At 34.0% G+C, this 20,390-nt stretch overlaps 2 protein-coding genes and 2 pseudogenes across 2 annotated transcripts; all 4 read right to left on the minus strand.

Annotated features, from left to right (window-relative positions):
• Positions 1–2,908: 2,908 nt before the first annotated feature.
• On the minus strand, positions 2,909–4,599 carry LOC132625886 (short chain aldehyde dehydrogenase 1-like; annotated as a pseudogene).
• A 3,097-nt stretch (positions 4,600–7,696) lies between these two features.
• On the minus strand, positions 7,697–9,328 carry LOC132629224 (short chain aldehyde dehydrogenase 1-like). The gene is made up of 2 exons (XM_060344938.1): positions 9,270–9,328; positions 7,697–8,674 (listed from the first exon to the last, which is right to left on the minus strand). The coding sequence occupies exons 1-2, from the start codon at positions 9,302–9,304 to the stop codon at positions 7,876–7,878; spliced, it is 834 nt and encodes a 277-aa protein (XP_060200921.1). The 5' UTR covers positions 9,305–9,328; the 3' UTR covers positions 7,697–7,875.
• Positions 9,329–11,710: 2,382 nt separating this feature from the next.
• Positions 11,711–13,489, minus strand: LOC132629225 (short chain aldehyde dehydrogenase 1-like). Its single transcript, XM_060344939.1, has 2 exons — positions 13,374–13,489; positions 11,711–12,676 (listed from the first exon to the last, which is right to left on the minus strand). Exons 1-2 carry the CDS (start codon positions 13,391–13,393, stop codon positions 11,878–11,880), a joined length of 819 nt encoding a protein of 272 aa, XP_060200922.1. The 5' UTR covers positions 13,394–13,489; the 3' UTR covers positions 11,711–11,877.
• A 1,435-nt stretch (positions 13,490–14,924) lies between these two features.
• Positions 14,925–16,611, minus strand: LOC132629227 ((+)-borneol dehydrogenase 1-like; annotated as a pseudogene).
• Positions 16,612–20,390: the final 3,779 nt, after the last annotated feature.

The following is a 20,390-nucleotide window of genomic DNA, read 5'->3' on the forward strand; positions in this document are numbered from 1 at the left end:
AGACAGGAATGACCAGGTGTAGACATGCAAGGATGCGAGTCATGGATATTTTAACAAAAAAAAGAACAGATTCTTTTATTGAATCTAAACCAACCAGACCTAATTTCAAACGAAATTCAGAATCACAAACACATACAGTAATGCTAAGACAGAGGACTACATTTCAGCTAATCTTCCTAGCGTTAAGGGAAAACTAAATTTAATTATCCTAAACTTTAACACACAGTTGCCCAAAAACCCACTTTAAGGAACAAACAATACTGAAAATAAACATAACCACGTGATTTATAAGGAAAACAGTAGGAAAATATTAAACGCTTGAGCAAGAAAATCAAGTAAGGGACATTAGGTAACTGAATTAAACACAGAAAAAAATCACATACGCAAACAAGGGATCATAAATACAAATCAGAATTAAATCGAAGCTAAAAAATGGAAAAGGGGAGGGTTGCACCGACCTTTCTCGTGTGCAGTGAACAGGGCGTCGAGGTCTCCGATCTACACTCGATCTTAAAGTAACAAGCCGAAAGAGTAAAACGACTTAATTTTCAAATGGGCGTTCCCAAGTATAGTGATTGAAAAAATGTAAAATAATTAGGAATGGTTAAAGTGGCTGCCAAAGAATTGAAACAGAACAGAATTCGAACAAAGTCCAGATTTAGAGTAGTGAAAAAAAGATATGAACGTGTCGAGCCCCCCTTTCAAGATTCAATTCGCCACAGATTTATAGGGCTTCGTTTGGTTTAAGAAAAGAGAGGGAGGAGCGTATGAGAGAGAGGTGCGGGGGACAGGGGAGAGTGGAGACGACAGGGAATATGGAAGAGATAGGCGTGGGGGACAAGGGTAAGTGGAAGAGAGCGTGAGAGGAGCGGGAGAGAGAGGGTAGGGTAGAGAGATGGAGAAGATGACAAAGAAGAGGGAAAAGAAAGAGAAAGAGAGGGGGGCGGCTAGGGTTAGGTGTAGAAGAGAAGGAAAAGGGAAATGAAAGAGGAAGAGAGATTAGGGGTTTTAATTGTAGTGGGCCGCCGGGTAGAATTAGGTAATGGGCTGGGTAGGGAAATAATGTGGGCTGAATTGTTTTGGGTAGGGAATAATGTGGGTTGGTTGAATTAATTAGAGTATGGGCTGATAATTTGGGCCATTTATTTGGCTGAAATTGTTGACCCTTCATCCTCTATTTTAATTATTCTTAGGCTTCTAATTTAACAACTAGTACAATATATACTATATGAAGACAATTAATAATTAATATGTGAAAGATAAGGATTTAACAAAGTGTTGTTCTGTAATTAATTTAACGAGTTCAAACCCGAAAAAATGAAATGATGACGAATCATTTAAAATTTGTGGTAAAGTAATGCTCGTAATGTTGAAAATAAAAGTAGTGATATTAATAGTAGTGGCAATAAAATATTGTGAAAAATAAAGTATTTAGCTCGTCAGAAAATTTAGAAACCCGAGTAAATTAAATAAAAGAGGGACAAAATTGGGTGTCAACAGCGACTATCATAAAGAAGAAGTGGTTGGAAAAGCAGATCCGGGAATAGCAAAAATATTGGAGTTGCTGGAAAAACAGCAAAAAGCCATTGCAGACTTGCAAGCAGGGAAAAACAATGTTGACCCGCCTAATGTGGAGGCAACACATGGAGAAAGCAGTGGTGAAGCCTGAGGTAATGTTGCGGCACCTGAGGTTATGCAGTACTTGGAGGCTCTTTCTAACCGGTTGGAGAAAAATGAAATGAGAAAGAATTGAACAAACGGCTGGATCGGAGTGAAAAAGATTTCAAGGCATTCAATTCCCGGATAAATCAGATTCCGAGAACCCCGCCAGTGTTAAAAGGTCCAAATTCGAAAAGATATGTACAACTGCCATAACCGCCAAGCGCAACACCTAAACTCTTTCCAAAGAGGTTTAAGATATCGGAGCTGCCCAAATACAATTGGACTACTGATCCTCAAGAGCACGTGACCTCATACACATGTGCTATTAAAGGAAACGATATGCAACCGGATGAAATTGAGTCTATTCTGCTCAAGAAGTTTGGTGAAACCTTGTCAAAAAGGGCAATGACTTGGTATTTGTTGCTTCCAGAACATTCAATTCATTCTTTCGTAATGCTTGCTGATGCCTTTATTAAAGCTCACGTCAGGGCGAAGAAGGTGTCTGCAAGGAAGGCGGATATATTTAAGATTTCTCAAGGTGATGATGAATTGCTTAGAGAATTCGTTATCCGATTCCAAAAGGAGCGTATGTTATTTCTGGCTATCCCGAATGAGTGGGAGCAGAGGCAAACTGCCATGTCCACAACATTTTCGACATATTTTTCCTCTTTCATGTCGTAGTGTATATAGCAAATATGTTCCTCTTTGCCTATTTCTTCAATGAGGGATTGGTCGTGATCGTCTTGGACGATCGCAATCACTATTTTTGCACCATGTTTGATGAAAAGTTTTGTCGTTGTTTCACCAATTCCACTAGCGCCACCCGTTATGATTGCAACTTTTCTCTCTAGCCGGATAATTGTGCAATAAAAGAAATAATAAGGGTGAACTTGAGAGGCAGATTTAGGGCAGGTTCTGTAGGATCAATTGAACTTATTGCTTTTGACTTGAACTATATACTCTTCGCGTCCCAATTTATCTAATTACCACACTTTCCTTTTTAGCTTGCTCCAACAAAAATGTCGTCATGAATTCTTAGTTGGAGTTAATTTAATTTTAAACTTCTTATTTTACGCTTAACGAGATGATTTATAGCCACACATATGTCTATGACTTGTTTTAGATCATAACTTTCAAAAGTTTTTTTTTTTTTAAACTCATTGCCGAGTCAAATATCATCACATAAATTGAGACTAAGAAAGTATACATATGTTAAAAGAGACTTAAATATGTGTATATATTAAGATCACACTCATCCTAAACTTATTAATTCTAGATCTTGAATTCGCTTATGATAACTCCCTAATATACTCAAAGTTTATTCACAAATATTTTTAGGTTTTGACATGATTTCTCATGAGTCAATTTGAACTACATATTAGCTCAACTTTTAAATGAGATAAACTTGACGAATCAAAAAGGGGTGCCAGTCCAAGATAAGATCAAAGAGTAATATATTCTAAATTACAATTGTATAGATAAATGGAGAAACGATTACTCAAAGGATAAAATTTACACAGAATGAAAAAAAAAAAAAACTAATCTAAAAAGGAAAATCACTCATCTAAGACTGCTATCTTCCTAATACCTTGTTTGACAGCAATATTAGCAGCAATATATCCACCATCAATCACAAGGTTAGTCCCACTCATGTACTTTGATTCATCACTGGGAAGGTATAATGCTGCTTCTGCAACATCCTCAGCCTCCAAGATTGTCCCTTTCATGTTTCCAATTTCAGACACAAATTCCTCAATCTTTTCCTTTTCCTTAATTCCCGAACAAGTCCTTAACATTGGAGTCCCCACACCAAATGGTGAAACACAATTCACTCTAATTCCATGTTGTCCCAATTCAACACCTAAATTCTTGGCTAGCCCCACGATCGCGTGCTTCGATGCCAAATACGTGTGCGTGGCATCGCCATAGGTGACCGAGGCGACACTAGAAGTGAAGATAATGCTACCTTTCTTGGCTGGAATCATCACACGGGTCGCGTGTTTGGCACACATTAATGCCCCAAAGACGTTCACGTCAAATACGCTTTTGAAATTTTCATATTCGGATTTCAGGCTGGTGGAATCGAATTTCCCTAGAATTCCAGCATTACTGAACATAATGTACTTGGAAACTACCATGTCTACTGCATTTTCGACGTCTTTTTTCCACTTTCACATCGGAGGGTATGTAGGAAGCAACTCCCTTTTTGCCTATTTCTTCAATGATGGATTGGCCAAGATCATCCTGGATGTCCACAATCACTACTTTTGCACCATGTTTGATGAAAAGTCTTGCAGCAGCTTCACCAATTCCACTAGCACCACCCGTTATGACGGCTACTTTTCCTTCAAGCCTGATACAATTGAACAATCAAAGCAATAATAAGAGTGAACTTTAGAGGCAAATCTAAGGCAAGTTACGTAGGTTCAATTGAACTCATTACTTTTGATTAGAGCTATGAACTCCCTTCATCCTATTTTATGTGGTATACTTTCCTTTTTATTTAGTTCAAAAAAGAACATCGTACTTCCTTATTTCGAAATAATTTAAATTTAAACTTCTTATTTCACTCTTCATGAGTTAATTTATAACCATACAAATGTGTATGACTTGTTTTAAGACCAAAACTATTAAAAGTTTGTTTTTCTATCTTAATGTGTTTGCACAATAAAACACCAACACCTAAATTGAGACTAAGGTAAAATATATACATATATAAAAAGACATGTAAATGTGTATGTACAATAAGATCACACTCATCTTAAGTTCATTAATTCTGGATCTTGGATTCATTTACGATGAACTCTCTAGTACTCAAAGGTATACAATTGAACAATCATGGCACAATCATATAGGAAAGGAGCCCAACATTAAGGAAAATCTAAGAAAATAAAGGTACCTTTTGGCAATGGAGGAGATGGAGGCCATGGAGTTCATCTTCAAGTGTTTGATAATGAGGAAAATATTTTTGTTAGTGAATTGTATTTGGGGGTCTTACTCTTTGTGCCACACTGTTGAATTTTTAACGTCCACTTGAAAGTTGACAGGATTAGTTGGAGTAGTAAAGAAGTTAATTAATTTTTTTTATTTTTTGGCCAATAGTTTAAATACTTTAATACATTAGATTTGTATGCATGATGCATCGCGCACAGCTATGAAGATTGTAGGTACCTTTCCTAACATTTGCTTGTTATTCGCAATAATATTTGAGTAATTATAAAAGAGTCAAGGTCGTCCAATATAAATTAAATAAATTAGTTTAGACCATTGATATTCATATTCATCTAAATTATAGGTTTTGGATTCGAGCTCCGAGAATGAAAAAAATCCTTACAGAAAGCATTTTCCCTTTTAATAAATTTTACGCAGTGTGAATCTAGATTAATCGTGGCCCCAGAATAAATACATGACACTGGGATGAGAAAAGAAAATGATTATATCGAACAAATAAATTATATTTTAAAGAAATTACATGTTTAGGTCAACTTCTCCTCTGTCTGCACTGATGCTAAGATACTCTATTTGATCCTATTTACTTGTCAATTTAATCTATTGCATATTTTTTAAAACATTAATAATAAAGTGAGTAAATTGTCCTTATTTATTCTTTCGTATCTCAATATTATAATTAATTAATTAATATTTTCTGGAATTTTTAAAGCCGCATGTAAATTGAAATAACTATCTTTAACAAAAGTGATAAGTAAATAGAACAGAAAAATATGTTTAGCTTGTTACTCTTTCTTAATATGGTCTTCTCTGAACGAGCGCCAATCAAAGTAGAAACTTGAGGGAAAAAAAAGAAATGGAGAAGAGTTGAATCTCCAAAGGTTTTAAAGATTTTAGAATAAATTTACCCAAAATTGATCCAACATTTGGTTATGGACATTTCAGGATTCCACCCTCGCCAGATTGACTTGTGATATATGACTCAACATATGTAAGCTTCAATAGTTAAAATGTGTGTTCTTTGTTTCTTCTATGTAGGAAATTGCCACATTTAAGCTATTAGTTTCTCTACATGTGTGTCGCACGTGTATACCGAATTTTGTAATATACGATATTATAACATAATATTAATATTATTAAAATAAATATTTATGTAAATAATTGTACATGACAATAAATTACAAGTTTTTGTGATGTGGATTATTATTGTGTTTCTCAAACCACAAGATAAGCAAGACGCTCCTCTATATTGATTGTGAATGCGCTCGTGAAGAGTTCCCTTTAGAGGCATACTCATAAACCGACAAAGGAACTTTAACTTCCAAACAACATCCAAAAAGCTTGTTTTTCAAAGTCAGCTCGCCTAAGTGTGTTTTAAAAACGTACGCGGGTCAAACCTGCAAAAATGGAAGGTTAGGTAAGTTAATTGTCAATCTAAAAATAGCCAAATTATAATGACCTCTAAAATGAGCAGATATGAAGGTTATGTTATTTTATGTAGTCAATTTCAATTAGTATAGAATTGAAGCATAATTAATAGATTGATTTTGGTTGTTAAAGGAAAAATGGTTATCTTTTCCACAAATTCGAATAGCACGTCATTTATTTCAACTATTTAAATTCTTTTATTCTTAAAAACTTGTAACTATTGTTTTTTATTATAAAATAGTGCCTGCGCGAGGTTCACAACCTAGACTATTCCACTCGTTGTTTAAACAGATAATAACATAAAATTGACTCATACCCATATTATGAATTGCAATCAAGGGCAGAGCTAGAGACAATAACCCTGATTCAAACACTTTATTTGCCTTAAAAATTTATTTAATATGATGAAATTATTAATTTACAACCCAATAATTTAAAAGGGCTAGAATCATGAACTCCTATGTGTTAAATCAAGGCTTGCCTCTAGATTGTGTTGATGTCTTTTTAATTGAATAATATTATTCATCAAAATGATGAAGATAAGAATAAAAATCAAGTTTTGAATGCTATGTCAGTTATATTTTATATGAAGAACCATAAGGTTGATACTCTTTTCAATTAATTTCTTAGTTATACATCGTAATATTAAAAGTAATGTACTCATAAATCGTATCTACCTATATAAATATAATTGGTGTTCTTCTCATGATATTAAGCGATTTTGAGTTCATCTACCAAACGCGTATATTTTGGCAATTATACACATACATATTATATATAGTTTTAAAATGTTATCTTAAGACTAATACCTACTTCATCTATTTCCCTGTCTCTTGCTTTGGTTGTAGTTCGCATTTCTCGTTTGTAAGATTTTCAACTAAGTACCAAATGTAAAATTGATGCAAACTAACTTTTGTAATCTCCTCAGAATAAAATAGACAGGTAAAAGACTACGGGACGAAAAAGTATTCCAAGCGTCGGAAAAAAATATGTGAGATGCAAGATAATGCATAAAATACAGAATTAGATTGTATGGTGACTAACCTTGAAGTTCAAATATCATTTCGCTCCGATGCATCAGACCTCCTGGTTTCCTCTTCTGTCATTTATTCGTGTATAGGTCTAACCTCCACTTATATACATATGATGAATATATCAAAGCGCCAACACAACTAAGCATGTGATATTCCAACAGAAACCTTTCACAAAACGAATGTATTATCAAGCAAAATAATAATACAAAAAATTAATCCAAGTGCATATGTCCGTGCTTCATTAGTACACTTTCACAATTAAATGTGCAACTAATCAAGGGAGACCCTCCAACAAATAACTTTACATTAATGAAACAAACGGTGGCAACTTTTCGAAGAAACATTTAGGTTTTCCTTTTTTATTTTAATTAAAATATTAAATTAGTTATTTAGATTAATAGGAGGGGTATTTAGGTAATTTAACTTTCAAGTTAGGGAGTTCATGCTTTTAATATAATATAGATATAAATATAGATATAGATTTTTAGAAGTATATTACCCTCAAATATGGAGTAGCAATACCAACGTAACATGACATATGAGTAATTAAATGATAGAACGGTTAATACTCATGATATTTGTGACTATTCACAAACAGAGGAATCAAAATACACATTTCAGGTCAGTGCAAAATTAATACGCTTAATATATAACTGAAGGCCACAAGTGGCATTAACAAGTAACAACCACCTAAAGTGACAATACAATACAATGGGGAACAAGTAACAACTAAAAACCATCCAAACAAGATGTGTAAAGACTAAAAGTCCCAAACTTTTGGTCTAAACGAAATTTTATTCATTCAAGAACGCAACCTCATAATGCCTTCTTTGAGAGCAATATTAGTAGTACTATATCCACCATCAATCACAAGATTCATCCCACTTATATATTTGGATTCATCACTAGCAAGGTACAATGCTGCTTCTGCAACATCCTCAGCCTCCAAGATTGTCCCTTTAAGGTTTGCAATTTCAGACACAAATTCCTCAACCTTTTCCTTCTCCTTAATTCCTAGACAACTCCTCAACGTAGGAGTTCCCACACCAAATGGTGAAACACAATTCACTCTAATTCCATGTTGTCCCAATTCAACACCCAAATTCTTGGCTAGCCCCACTATCGCGTGCTTCGATGCCGAATACGTGTGCGACACATCGCCATAGGTGACCGAGGCGACGCTAGAAGTGAAAATTATGCTGCCTTTTTTGGCTGGAATCATCACACGAGCCGCGTGTTTGGCACACATTAATGCCCCGAAGACGTTCACGTCGAATACGCTTTTGAAATCCTCGTAGTCGGATTTCAGGATGGTGGAAACTAATTTCCCTGGAATTCCAGCATTACTGAACATAATGTCAAGTTTGCCGTAGTTGGAAACTGCCATGTTCACTGCATTTTCGACATCTTTTTCAACTTTCACATCGCAGTGTGTGTAGGAAGCAACTCCATTTTCGCCTATTTCTTCAATGATGGATTGGCCAAGATCGTCTTGGACGTCCGCAATCACTACTTTTGCACCATGTTTGATGAAAAGTCTTGTCGCAGCTTCACCAATTCCACTAGCGCCCCCTGTTATGATGGCTACTTTTCCTTCGAGCCTGATACAATTAAAGAAAAAATACAGGTGAACTTTAGAGGTTATTTAGAGTGGATCATATTGAACTCATTGCTTTCAACCTGAACCATGTACTCCCTTCCTCCCAATTTGTGTCACGTATTTTTTTAGTTATCCAAACAAAACATCATGATTTAGAAATATAACTCTACACTTTCTATTTTATTTTTAATGAGATGAGTTCTAGCCACACAAATATCTATATTTTATTTTAAGACATAAGTTCCAAAAGTTTTTTTTTTTTTGCCCCTTAAATTTCGTGTCTAGTAAAACACCACCACATAAATTGAACGATGAGAGTATACATATGTAAAAAAAGATTTAAATGTATACATATAATAAGGCCTCATAAAGGTAGGGGTAAGGATGTATCCTACCCTCTCCAGACTCCACTTGTAAAATTACACTGGGTATGTTTTTGTTGTTATATAATAAGATCGTATCATCCTAAGCTCATTGACTTTAGATCTTGAATTCGCTTGCTATATCCTCAGAGGTATACAATTACAATGGGAGATTCATATTGGAGAATAAAGAGAAGCCCAACATTAAAGAAAACATAAACAAAATAAAGGTACCTTTGGCTTTTAGCAATGGAGGAGATGGAGGCCATGGAATTCAGCTTCAAGTGCTTGAAAATGAGGAAGAAACTTTTGTTAATTAGTGAATTGTTTTTAGTATATATATATAGGCCTAATTATTTGTGTCACTATCAAATTGTTAACGTCCACTTGAATGAAGTTGACTTTTAACTAATTAATGCTTCGTCAATTCTACTAGCTCCGCCCGTTACGACTGCAACTACGCCCAAAAGATAATAGGTATTTTGACTAAATTATTCTTAATTGATAAGACTCTTGCTTATTTGCCTTGAGTAAATAGGGACAAATATGAAAAATAAAGTTAATTTCTTCTTGATTTTATAAATGGATAATTATTTTGAGCCAAAATGAAAAGGTTAAGTGGACACTTATTTTGAATCGGATAGAGTATTTGTTAGTGAATGGTACTTTTAGTAGGGTTGGGCATAAATACCGAAAACCGAAAAATCGAACTGAACCGAACTAGTTTGGTTCGGTGTTTGGTGTTCACCTTCAAAAAACCAAAACCGAAATAGCCGAACCAAAGTTTGATAAAACCGAACCGAAAAACCGAAACACATCGAAATTTAATACATTAACCAAAAAAATTAAAATAGTCCAGGCCCATTAAGTTTAAAGCCAAAAAAACCCAATTGTAACAAGCCCTCTTTTGCATTTGTATCCCTAATTTTCTACTTCAGTTGAGAAAATCAAATATGTTATTAAGGAAGGCAACGAGGATGTATCTTTAGGATTAATGTATATCCTTTATGTATTTTCTTAATTATTCTTACGGTATGTATATAACACCTAGTAATCCTATATCATGGCTATAGTTTTCTATTCTTGTATATCCTGTTTGTTTGATTTTGATTTCAATTTATTAGTTTTATGTTTTATTGCTTTTGAGAATATGAATTAGTGTCAAGAGAATCACTTCTAATATCATATAAAAAAACCGAATTGAAAAAACCGAACCGAGCCGAACTTTAAAAAACCGAAACCGAAAGAACCGAACCAAACTTTAAAAAACCGAAACCGAAAGAACCGAACCGAACTAGTTTGGTTCGGTGTTCGGTGTCCACCTTCAAAAAACTGAACCCGAAATAGCCAAATCGAAGTTTGATAAAACCGAACCGAAAAACCGAACGTCCACCCCTAACTTTTAATACGGGTCAATGGGTCTTATTAATTACCTGTGCCACTATTAAATTGTTAACGTCCAGTTGGATGCTGAATTTTAAAATTAGAAAAAAGTGTAATTAAATTCATTAAAATATTAGACTACGTGCACCGTCCAACAGATATACATATACATTTCCTTGTTCTTCACAATTAGATTCCCTCCGGTAATTAAGTTTCTGTCCAGTACTTATTGAAATTATTTTAAGAGTGATTCAAAATTTAAAACAGGTTATTTAAAAGACACAATATATTGTGAAAAGGTATAATTCATTCTTTAAAAGACACACTTATTCATTGTGAAAAAGTGTCACTCAATCTTTGGGTACATTCATTCTTGAAAAAGTGTGTTTCACTTTCTATAAATACCTATCCCATTGCAGAAAATAATTATTAGCAAATCTAAATGTTTAGGCTTTTTATCATTTCATTCTCTTCAAGAGTCCGTTTTATTTCTTATCTTGAGTTCCTACAAAAACAGTCAAGAGATTAAAAAGATTCTCCGGAACTTCTTAGAAGGTCCTGAGTGGTTCATTGTATCTTGAGAGTCAAACGCCACTTAGTTATATTTGCATCGGGGAAGCGACGGAAATCTACAAAGTTATTATGAAGGATTTTTTTTACATGCAAAAAATTAGCAAATTGCAAGGATACAAAGGAATTGAAAGGCAAAAGAACTCCACTTATTATGAAGGATTTTTTTTCTCACTCAGTGTCCGGTATCCATATTGGGCCCGATAAAATCTGGATTCGCGTTGGGAAATCCAGTATTTGGGGGGGAGGATGTTTCTTATTAACGGAGACTCCGTATATGAGGGGTCTCGAACCAAGACCTATGGTTAAAAATGAAGGAGCACTTGTCACTCCACCACAACCCTTGTTTTTATTTATGAAGGATATTGACTTCAGTTATGGCATATGCCTCTTATTAATGGGGCATTTGGTTTCGTAGATATTTTTAAATTTATTTTTAATTTTTTACGAGCGATCTTTATTTTGTTGTATAAAAAATATTTGCAAGGTCAGTTTTTAATTTAAATTGTAAAAGATTATGTTCACCCATTTCTTTCTTATTTATTCAATTGACCAAGAATTCAAGTATAACTTCATAAGTTCATAGTACAACCAATAATTTAGTTATCAAAGAGTTAATTCCTCCACTTATCTTTGCTTACTATATGGATTTAACAATATAATAAAATTTCAATAACAATCAAAACAAACATTGTTCTCAATGTCCTAATGCCTTCTTTGAGAGTAACATTTCTTTCTTATTTATCCAAATTGATCAAGAATTCAAGTACAACTTCATAGTACACCCAACAATTTAGCTACCAAAGATCTAATTCCTGCAATTATCTTTGCTTACTCTATGGATTTAAAAATACAATAAAATTTCAATAACAATCAAAACAAATATTAGCTAAGAACTCAACGTCTTAACGCCTTCTTTGAGAGCAACATTAGTAGTACTATATCCACCATCAATCACAAGATTCATTCCACTTATATATTTGGATTCATCACTAGCAAGATGCAATGCTGCTTCTGCAACATCCTCAGCTTCCAAGATTGTCCCTTTTAGGTTTGCAGTTTCACACACAAATTCCTCAACCTTTTCCTTCTCCTTAATTCCAAGACCATTCCTTAGCATTGGAGTTGGCACACAAAATGGTGAAACACAATTCACTCTAATTCCATGTTGTCCCAATTCAACACCCAAATTCTTGGAGAGCCCCACTACGGCGTGCTTCGATGCCAAATACGTGTGCACACCACCACCACACGTGACAGAGGCGACACTCGAAGTGAAAATAATGCTTCCTTTCTTGGCTGGAATCATTACACGAGCCGCGTGTTTGGCACACATTAATGCCCCAAAGACGTTCACGTCGAATATGCTTTTAAGAATTTCGTAGTCGACTTTCAGGATGGTGGAATCGAGTTCCTCTGGAACTCCAGCATTGCTGAACATTATGTCGAGTTTACCATACTTGGAAACTGCCGTGTCCACTGCATTTTCGACGTCTTTTTCCACTTTGACATCGCAATGCACGTAGGAGACAGCATCATCTTCGCCTATTTCTTTAATGATGGATAGGCCAAGATCGTCTTGAATGTCTGCAATCACTACTTTTGCACCATGTTTGATGAATAGTCTTGCCGTTGCTTCGCCAATTCCGCTAGCACCACCTGTTATGATGGCAACTTTTCCTTCTAGCCTGATACATTTGAACATATGTGATTTCATAACATGTTGCTTAAGTTGATCATTAGAGCAACAATAAGGGTCAACTCTCTGTAAAAAAATAATAAAAATACTAGGTGATCTCTTTCCATATGTTAAGTCTTGATCGAGAGAGTTATCCCATACGTGTACTCATGATAGGTAGTAGGTACCCAGCAGAAGGGCCGAACCTAGTAGTTTTGATTTATACACTATATTTGTCTTAAGAATATATTGAATGTGTCAAATTATTAGTTTAGAACTCAGTTACTTCAAAGAATTAAAATCCCGCTCATAAGTTTCAAATCTTATCTCCGTTTCTGCCGAGTGGCACTAATGGATCTAGGATACCAAGGAGATGGGTGCACAACGGTCTTTAAGATAGACTATGGTTTTGATTGTTATTTTATCGAATTTCAAGTGGAAGACTTCATATCCTAAATCTGATATGACCAAGTGGGATTTACTCTGAATGTTAGGGTATTCTAGCAGGAAATATTTCAGTACCAATTCTACTAAACTAATTAAGCAAACTAAAAAAAACAATATCAAGAAAAGTAAGGAAAAAATGAGATCTTGTACCAAAATAATAATTTTTCAAGAAATTAAAGAAGACCCACATCAACAAATCACAAATCAAAGAAAAAAGTTAGAGAAAAGAAAGTGGAGAAAGATTGGGAAATAAAACGTACCTTTTAGCATTGGAGGCCATGAAAATTGGGCTTTTCAGTGCTTGAAAATGAGGACGATTATTTGTTAGTGAAAGGTACCACTGTACTAGTACTGGTCAATGGTCCTTATATAATTATTTGTGCCACTATTAAATTGTGAACGTCCGGTTGGAAGTTCACTTTTTAATTAGCAAATAAGTGGTATGTAATTAAATCCTTTAAAATATTAGACTAACGTGCATCATGCATGGGTATGTACGTAGATACCTTTCCTAACATTTAGTAGGCGTTTGGCCATAGAAACCAAAAAAAAAAAAAAAAAACTCTTTTTTTGAATTTGGAATTGAAGTTAGAGTTGTGTTTGGCTATAGTTTTTGAAATTATAGTTTTTGGTTGAAAGTAGTTATTTTGGTTGTGAAAAAAGTGAATTTTCTTGAAAAATAACTTTTCTTGTTTTTGAAATTCCGGAATATAACTTCAAGTTGTATTTGGAATTTTTATAGCCAAACGTTGATTCCAAAAAAAAGTGAAAAAAAATTCTGAAAAAAAGTGAATAATTCTTATGGCCAAACGGGCCCTTAAATAGAGATGCAGGAAAAGCACGTAATAGAGATATACTGTGTGAAAAACTTTTTTAGTTTTATCCCAAAAAGTAATGATATATATATCTAGGAATAATATAATTTTAAACATTTCATTTTATTCTTAATGAGATAATTTATAGTTATACAAAATTTATAACTTGTTTTAGATCACAAGTTTCAAAAATAATTTATTATTTTTTAAACTTCATGCCGAATCAAAGTACATCACATAAATTGATCAGCCAGGTTAGAGCGGGTCTTTGGGAGAAAAATTTGGAGGCCCAAAAAAAAAACTCAGACTAAGGTAGACTGGACCACCTTTTTTTTTTTTTTTTTTTCACATACTGAAATTGGTATTACATCAGCAATATGATAGATATTTCGATCTTGAACTTTATTTTTTCAATCTGAAATTTTATAAAAATGAACTAATCTTTTTTTTTATACCAATTTTGGGGGAAAAAATTTGATTTTTCTCGAAATTGATTCAGACAAAGCCCCTTGTTAAAATTTCTCAAAAAAAAAAAAAAAAAAAAAAAAAAAAGAAGAAGAAGAAGAAGAAGAAGTAAGAAGTCGCATAAATTGTCAGTTATAGTCGTTCAGTGTTTCAATCACTTACTACTAGTCTTTTCCAATTACCAGATTACTTTTATGTCTATGATTCAGAAATGATTACTGACATACTTACCGCTTTAAATTTTGATTTGTCATTTTCTTAAAAATTTAACTAAAAATTGGGCTGGGCCACTAACAGGGGCAGTATTATCCCAGTCTTCCGGGCCAAAAATTGTGTCCAGCCCAACCCCTAATTTGGGCTGACCCGACCCATTTGACACCCATGTTTGCTAAGAGTGTAATTATCATAAGTAGTATAACAAAAAATGGAAATAATACTTATACTAAGATAAGGAGTAGTAACATAAAGAATTAATGAATATAGTTTAAGTCAAAGTTGTTGATATCCCTTTACAAAGCGTTCTCATTATTATATAGTTTGAAATATTGAAATGCAAATGATTGCAAGAGGTACCCCAAAAGAGCATCATCTGATACCTAAATAAAATAAGCAATTGCTTGAGAAAATGAATAATATCACGCCTCAAGCCTTTTAATTTTGCTTTATTTCTTAATTATCACATTTCCGACATGACTCATTGATATTGTCCTGTAATCTTGAGAAAGCTAGGGTTTACAACACTAAATCCTCCATCAATAACAAGATTATGCCCACTTAAAGTACTTCCCTTCATCACTAGCAAGAAAAACAGCAGCATTTGCAACATCTTCTTTGTTATGGGGAATTCCTTTTAAATTCCCTATAGCACCTATCATTGCTTCATATCTTGCTTCAATTTCATTATCAACTTTATTACTTGACAATATAGCAAAAGGTGAAATGCAATTCACTCTTATCCCATGTAAACCTAATTCAGCAGCCAAATTCTTGCACATTCCCACAACTCCATATTTTGATGCAACATAAGTGTGTGATGCAAGTCCAGCCACTTCTGTGGAACAACTTGTTGTGAACAAAATGCACCCTTTTTTACGTGGTACCATTACTTGGGCTGCGTATTTGGCTCCCAAAAACGATCCGATTAAATTCACTGCAATTTTACGCTCTAGCTCAACGGTTTCCGTGTCCAAAATGCTTTTTATGAGGTGAGTAGATGCCAGCATTGTTATACATTATGTCAAGATGACCGAATTTTGAAATTGTAGCGTTGATCAAATTTTTCACGTCATTTTCCATGGAGATATCACAATGAATGTAATGGGCGTTTTCACCTAGCTTGGTTGCAATTTCTTCACCCTGTGGATCTTGAATATCCGCAATGACGACTTTTGCACCATTCTCAACGAAGACACGGACCGTAGTTGCTCCAATACCACTTGCACCACCGGTGATAATAGCCACCTTGCCTTCCAACCTAAAAAAACGGCTTTTGAGATTTAACTTACATGCATTGACACAAATAGTGCACATGTATTTTTACATGACTAGACTTAACAGTGGTTTAGATCAAGGTTACTTGCCTATTTTTTCAGAGCACTGGTTTCACTTATTATCATAGTTGTTACCTTTAATTATATGAACCTTTACACAAAAGAAGTTCCAATAAAGCATTATTTTGTGATTTGAGCCCGATCTTTATCTGCACTGATATCATTTTGAAGTATATGATCATCTCATCTCATCTAAAAATTATTAAACGGTTGGAAAGAGCTAGCACATTTTAATTACTCAATTAGTCCTCAACACGAAGATTCTAGGAAAGGTATGTTCACACGCCAAGCCTAGTTTAACTCAAAGATGAAATACTTGCACGTCCATCATATTCTTGATACGACAAACTGCAAAGACTTCAAACTAATAAGAGAATAACAAAAGAACTGATAATAACAAGAAAAACAACAAAGAAAAAATGAATTTAGAGATAGCATAAAAAGGACTACCAAGAATGTTAATGTGAAAAAAGAGAACAAAAACGAAGCTAGAGTAAATGATAGTAACAAAAATACTAGACTATTTTAACACCAAAAAAAAAGGGATGAAAGAAACATTTTTTAACCTTCTCTTTGGAGCAGATACACATGAACTCTCATCCATTTTGCTTTTAGTCTTTTAGATGCCTTTGTATCCTTGTGATGATATAATAACTTCTGGTATCGAGTATTTATAAGGCAATAATGGGAAATAAGTTAAGCACCGTTTATTTATTTGCTGCCAAACTTTCCTTTACACAATATGACGTAGCTATTTTAGACCTTATAGTGTAGAAGGAGGCGTAATTGAATCTGCTAGCTAGCTAGTTACGTTCTTGAAGTATACCTCCATGTGATGAATTAAAGACAAATTGGACAAATACTTTTGAACGTTTTAGATTTGAGTCAATTTAAATCTTTTGTTTGACACTTCCTCTATTTTATTTATGGTATAAATTAAACAAGCCCTCAAACTTGACCTCATCTGGCACGTATGCCCTCCAATTTTGGGTGTGCACAAGTAAGCATCTCAACTGGCCTCCACTTTGTCAGTTGAACACTCCAAATTAAAAAATGATCATCTAGACACCTCCAAAATTCATGTGTCACATTAGCACTTGTGTTTACGTGTTTAACTTTATACAAGTTGAGGTGTCTACTTGTGCACACCCAAAGTTGAAGGGCATACTTGCCAGCTGAGGCCAAGTTTGAGGGCATATTTCTGTATTATGCCTTATTTATTACAAGATAAGTTGTAAAAAATTCACCGTATTCAGTGTAGTTAACTAGTTGTAGTAAATTATTTATATTATTCTCCAGTTAAGTTACCGTCACATATACACAGTTATATGCGGTCAGCCTTTAAACAATTTGAAAGTTTATACTGTCAATGAATAAAACTTAAGCCGTATTAAATCATTCAAGTAAAGAAAAGCAACTAAAGAAACTTATGATGGCTATGGTGATGGGAAAAGCTGTAAGATGGACTGGAATTTGATTGATGATGAATCAAATAAAAAAAAAAGGGTAAAGAATAAAGTCGGAGCTATATATGGTATGATAAATAGTTTTCGCACCCAATGTTTATAGTGGACCATGTGATAAAATTTAGGGAAAACATCACTTATTGCCCCCAAAATACAAAATATTTACCCGCTCATGCCCCCTCCCAAACTATTTTCACTTCTACCCCACCGGCTGGAAATATTTACCCGACATATCCCTCGGCCAAACCCCTTCCTCTCCGTGATACCATCACAATATATTTATATATCATGACGGTATCATGGAGGACTAAGAGAAGAACTGAAACAGTCCTCCATGATAGCATCTCAATATATTTATATACTATGAAGGTACCATGGTCCTAAGGAGTGTCCCATTGAAGGACCATCACGGTATATGTATATAAGACGATGGTATCATAGAGGTTTTTTTTTTTCGAGAAAAGTGTGTCATTTTTAATAAATGAACATAGATCATTCATAATACCGTCTCGGTATATCTATATACCATGATGGTATCATGGAGGACTAAGACAAGGACTGAAGCATCTTCTATGATACCATCTCAGTAGATTTATATACCATGTTGGTATCATAATTGGAGGATATCTCGGGTAAATATTTTTAATTTTTTCTGGGGGTACAAAAGTAATGTGGGTATGTGCGGGTAATTTATAGAACTGAAATAGTTGCTAGGCTAACCTAACTAAATTGTCCTGCTTTTCCTGGATCTCTCCTCATGTTTTTGCACGCATGATTTCATTTCAGGGACGGGGGCACATGCACATATAGTTGCTTCGAGGATCGATATACAAGATATACTTAAAAATTATAAAGTAATTAACGTCTTGTCGCTTCAGAATTAAATTCAAATATATGAGATTAAAGTTGAAAATCAGGGGTCTGAAATTCCAAACTTCAGCATCTGAATCTAAAGTTAGAGACCGCCAAGCTTAACTTCAAATCCAAATATCTGAAATCGGCTTAGCCCAAGTCTGAAGTTAGTTTAATCGATAAACTAAAACCCCTTCTAAGTAATCCTACTAAAGTTTTTCTCTATTTATTCCATTATTTGTGGAGCTTCCGTCATACAATTTCTCCTAAATCCATTTGAATCCTTTTGAGATGATTTGAAAAAGCAAGAGTGGAGTATGGGAAGATTTACTTGCTAGTAAGGAAACTGCCACTGACGGTTGAACATTGGATGCAAGTTATTTATGGTGAAAGTTTGTTACACAATAACTAAGAAGAACGACGACGAGGAGGAGAAGCAACAAAGCATTTGTCGCGTTTTAAAATTAATTCCATTGCTTTTTCTCTTTTGAAATAAATTTAATTAGGGTTTTCTTATTTTGATATTGAATTTGATGGATTTAACATTAATTTGTATTTGAATTCAAGGGCTTTAAGCTTAATCTTGATTTATATTCTTGAGTTTAGGTCAAGGGCTTGAACATCTTTATCTTGAGTTTATATTATCTTTATCTTGAGTTTATATTATTTCCACAAACGATAATCTTAAATTCAACTAGCACGAACAAATGATCTCCTTAAATCTTGAGCGTGAACTTGAATGTTTGATCTTGAATTTGAACTTGAACTTGATTCCTTGAAATGTTTATCGCTTGTAGAGAAATCTGCAGTAATTGATCAGAGCTCTCTCTTACTTTTTGGTGTGAATTCTAGCTCCTCTACTAGGTTATGAGGACCCTATTTATAGTTGTGGAGAAAGGGAGCTGTGATGAAGATAAACTTCTTTGCTTTGATTTGACTGATTGACTTGAACCACAGATCAGATTAGATAACAAGGTCACACACAAAAAACAAAAAAAAAAGGGGGGGGGGGGGGGGGGTGGGGGGGTAATTTGTCCAGGTTGAAAGTTGCATTTCGCGAAGGTTTTAGCCTCCGCTAGTTGCTAGAAGAGGCTAAAACCTCCTTGAATTACAACTTTCAACCTCCACAAATTACCCCATTTTTTTTTATAGTAACACTTGATTGGTCAGGATATATCACTTGTAAACGTGATGCATTTTTATTGGCCTTTTGATTTGACTAGTTGCATACCACATCATTTAGCATGTGGTATGATCGAATGGACTCATTTTGTTTTACTTGACGTGCCATATCATTTGATATAGGTCATCATTTACAGATCAAATACATAGAGTAGCTAACAAAATTGGACTTATGGCTAGTTTGTAAAAATAATTGGACAGACAGAGGCTGATTCAAATTTGAAATTTATGGTTAGAATAGGGTGGATTATCGTTAACACGTGCATTTCATGGCAGATATGTTTTTTAAACTATAATTTTCTTTTGTGAATACTATTTATAATTGCATAGGTTATTTAGAGTGGCTGCTTAGTTATTACCCGCGCTCTTTGAGTGGCTTTATCCGTCGAATCTCAATGCTCTCCGATCCTTAATTACCATTAATAAAAAAGAATTCTTAATATAATAACATTATGTTTAGCTATCTTAAGTTCAATTCATGATTCTTTTTACTCCTATTGATAATTTACAACAATTAGATTCTCTAAACCTTTTATTTTAGAAGTAATCAAGGAAATCAAAGTAAGTCTATCAATTAAGAAAAGAAAATGTCTAAAATTATTTTAAGAAAGGTTTCCCACGTATTTACCCTATTCATCAAAGAAGGATATGATGGATATTCAAACTTTATTTATTGTCAACATGGTCCTCTGGTAATCCAGATAATATAAGTTCAATAGAAAGGTGCTCTGCAGAATACTTAATATATTGCTTTCAACTCAAATTATATAAACATATAAAAGAATAATAATTTTTAATACATATAATGATATCACACTTATTATGAGCTCACGGACTCTAAATTTTGAATTCACTTCTGGAAAATCTTACAAATCATTGTTATTGTGCATTATTTTATTCAAAGAAAACGAGATGTTTTAGAGCATGTTTGTGAAAAGTCATAAGTT

Source organism: Lycium barbarum, chromosome 2 (genome assembly GCF_019175385.1).
Source record: "Lycium barbarum isolate Lr01 chromosome 2, ASM1917538v2, whole genome shotgun sequence".
NCBI lineage: Eukaryota > Viridiplantae > Streptophyta > Magnoliopsida > Solanales > Solanaceae > Lycium > Lycium barbarum.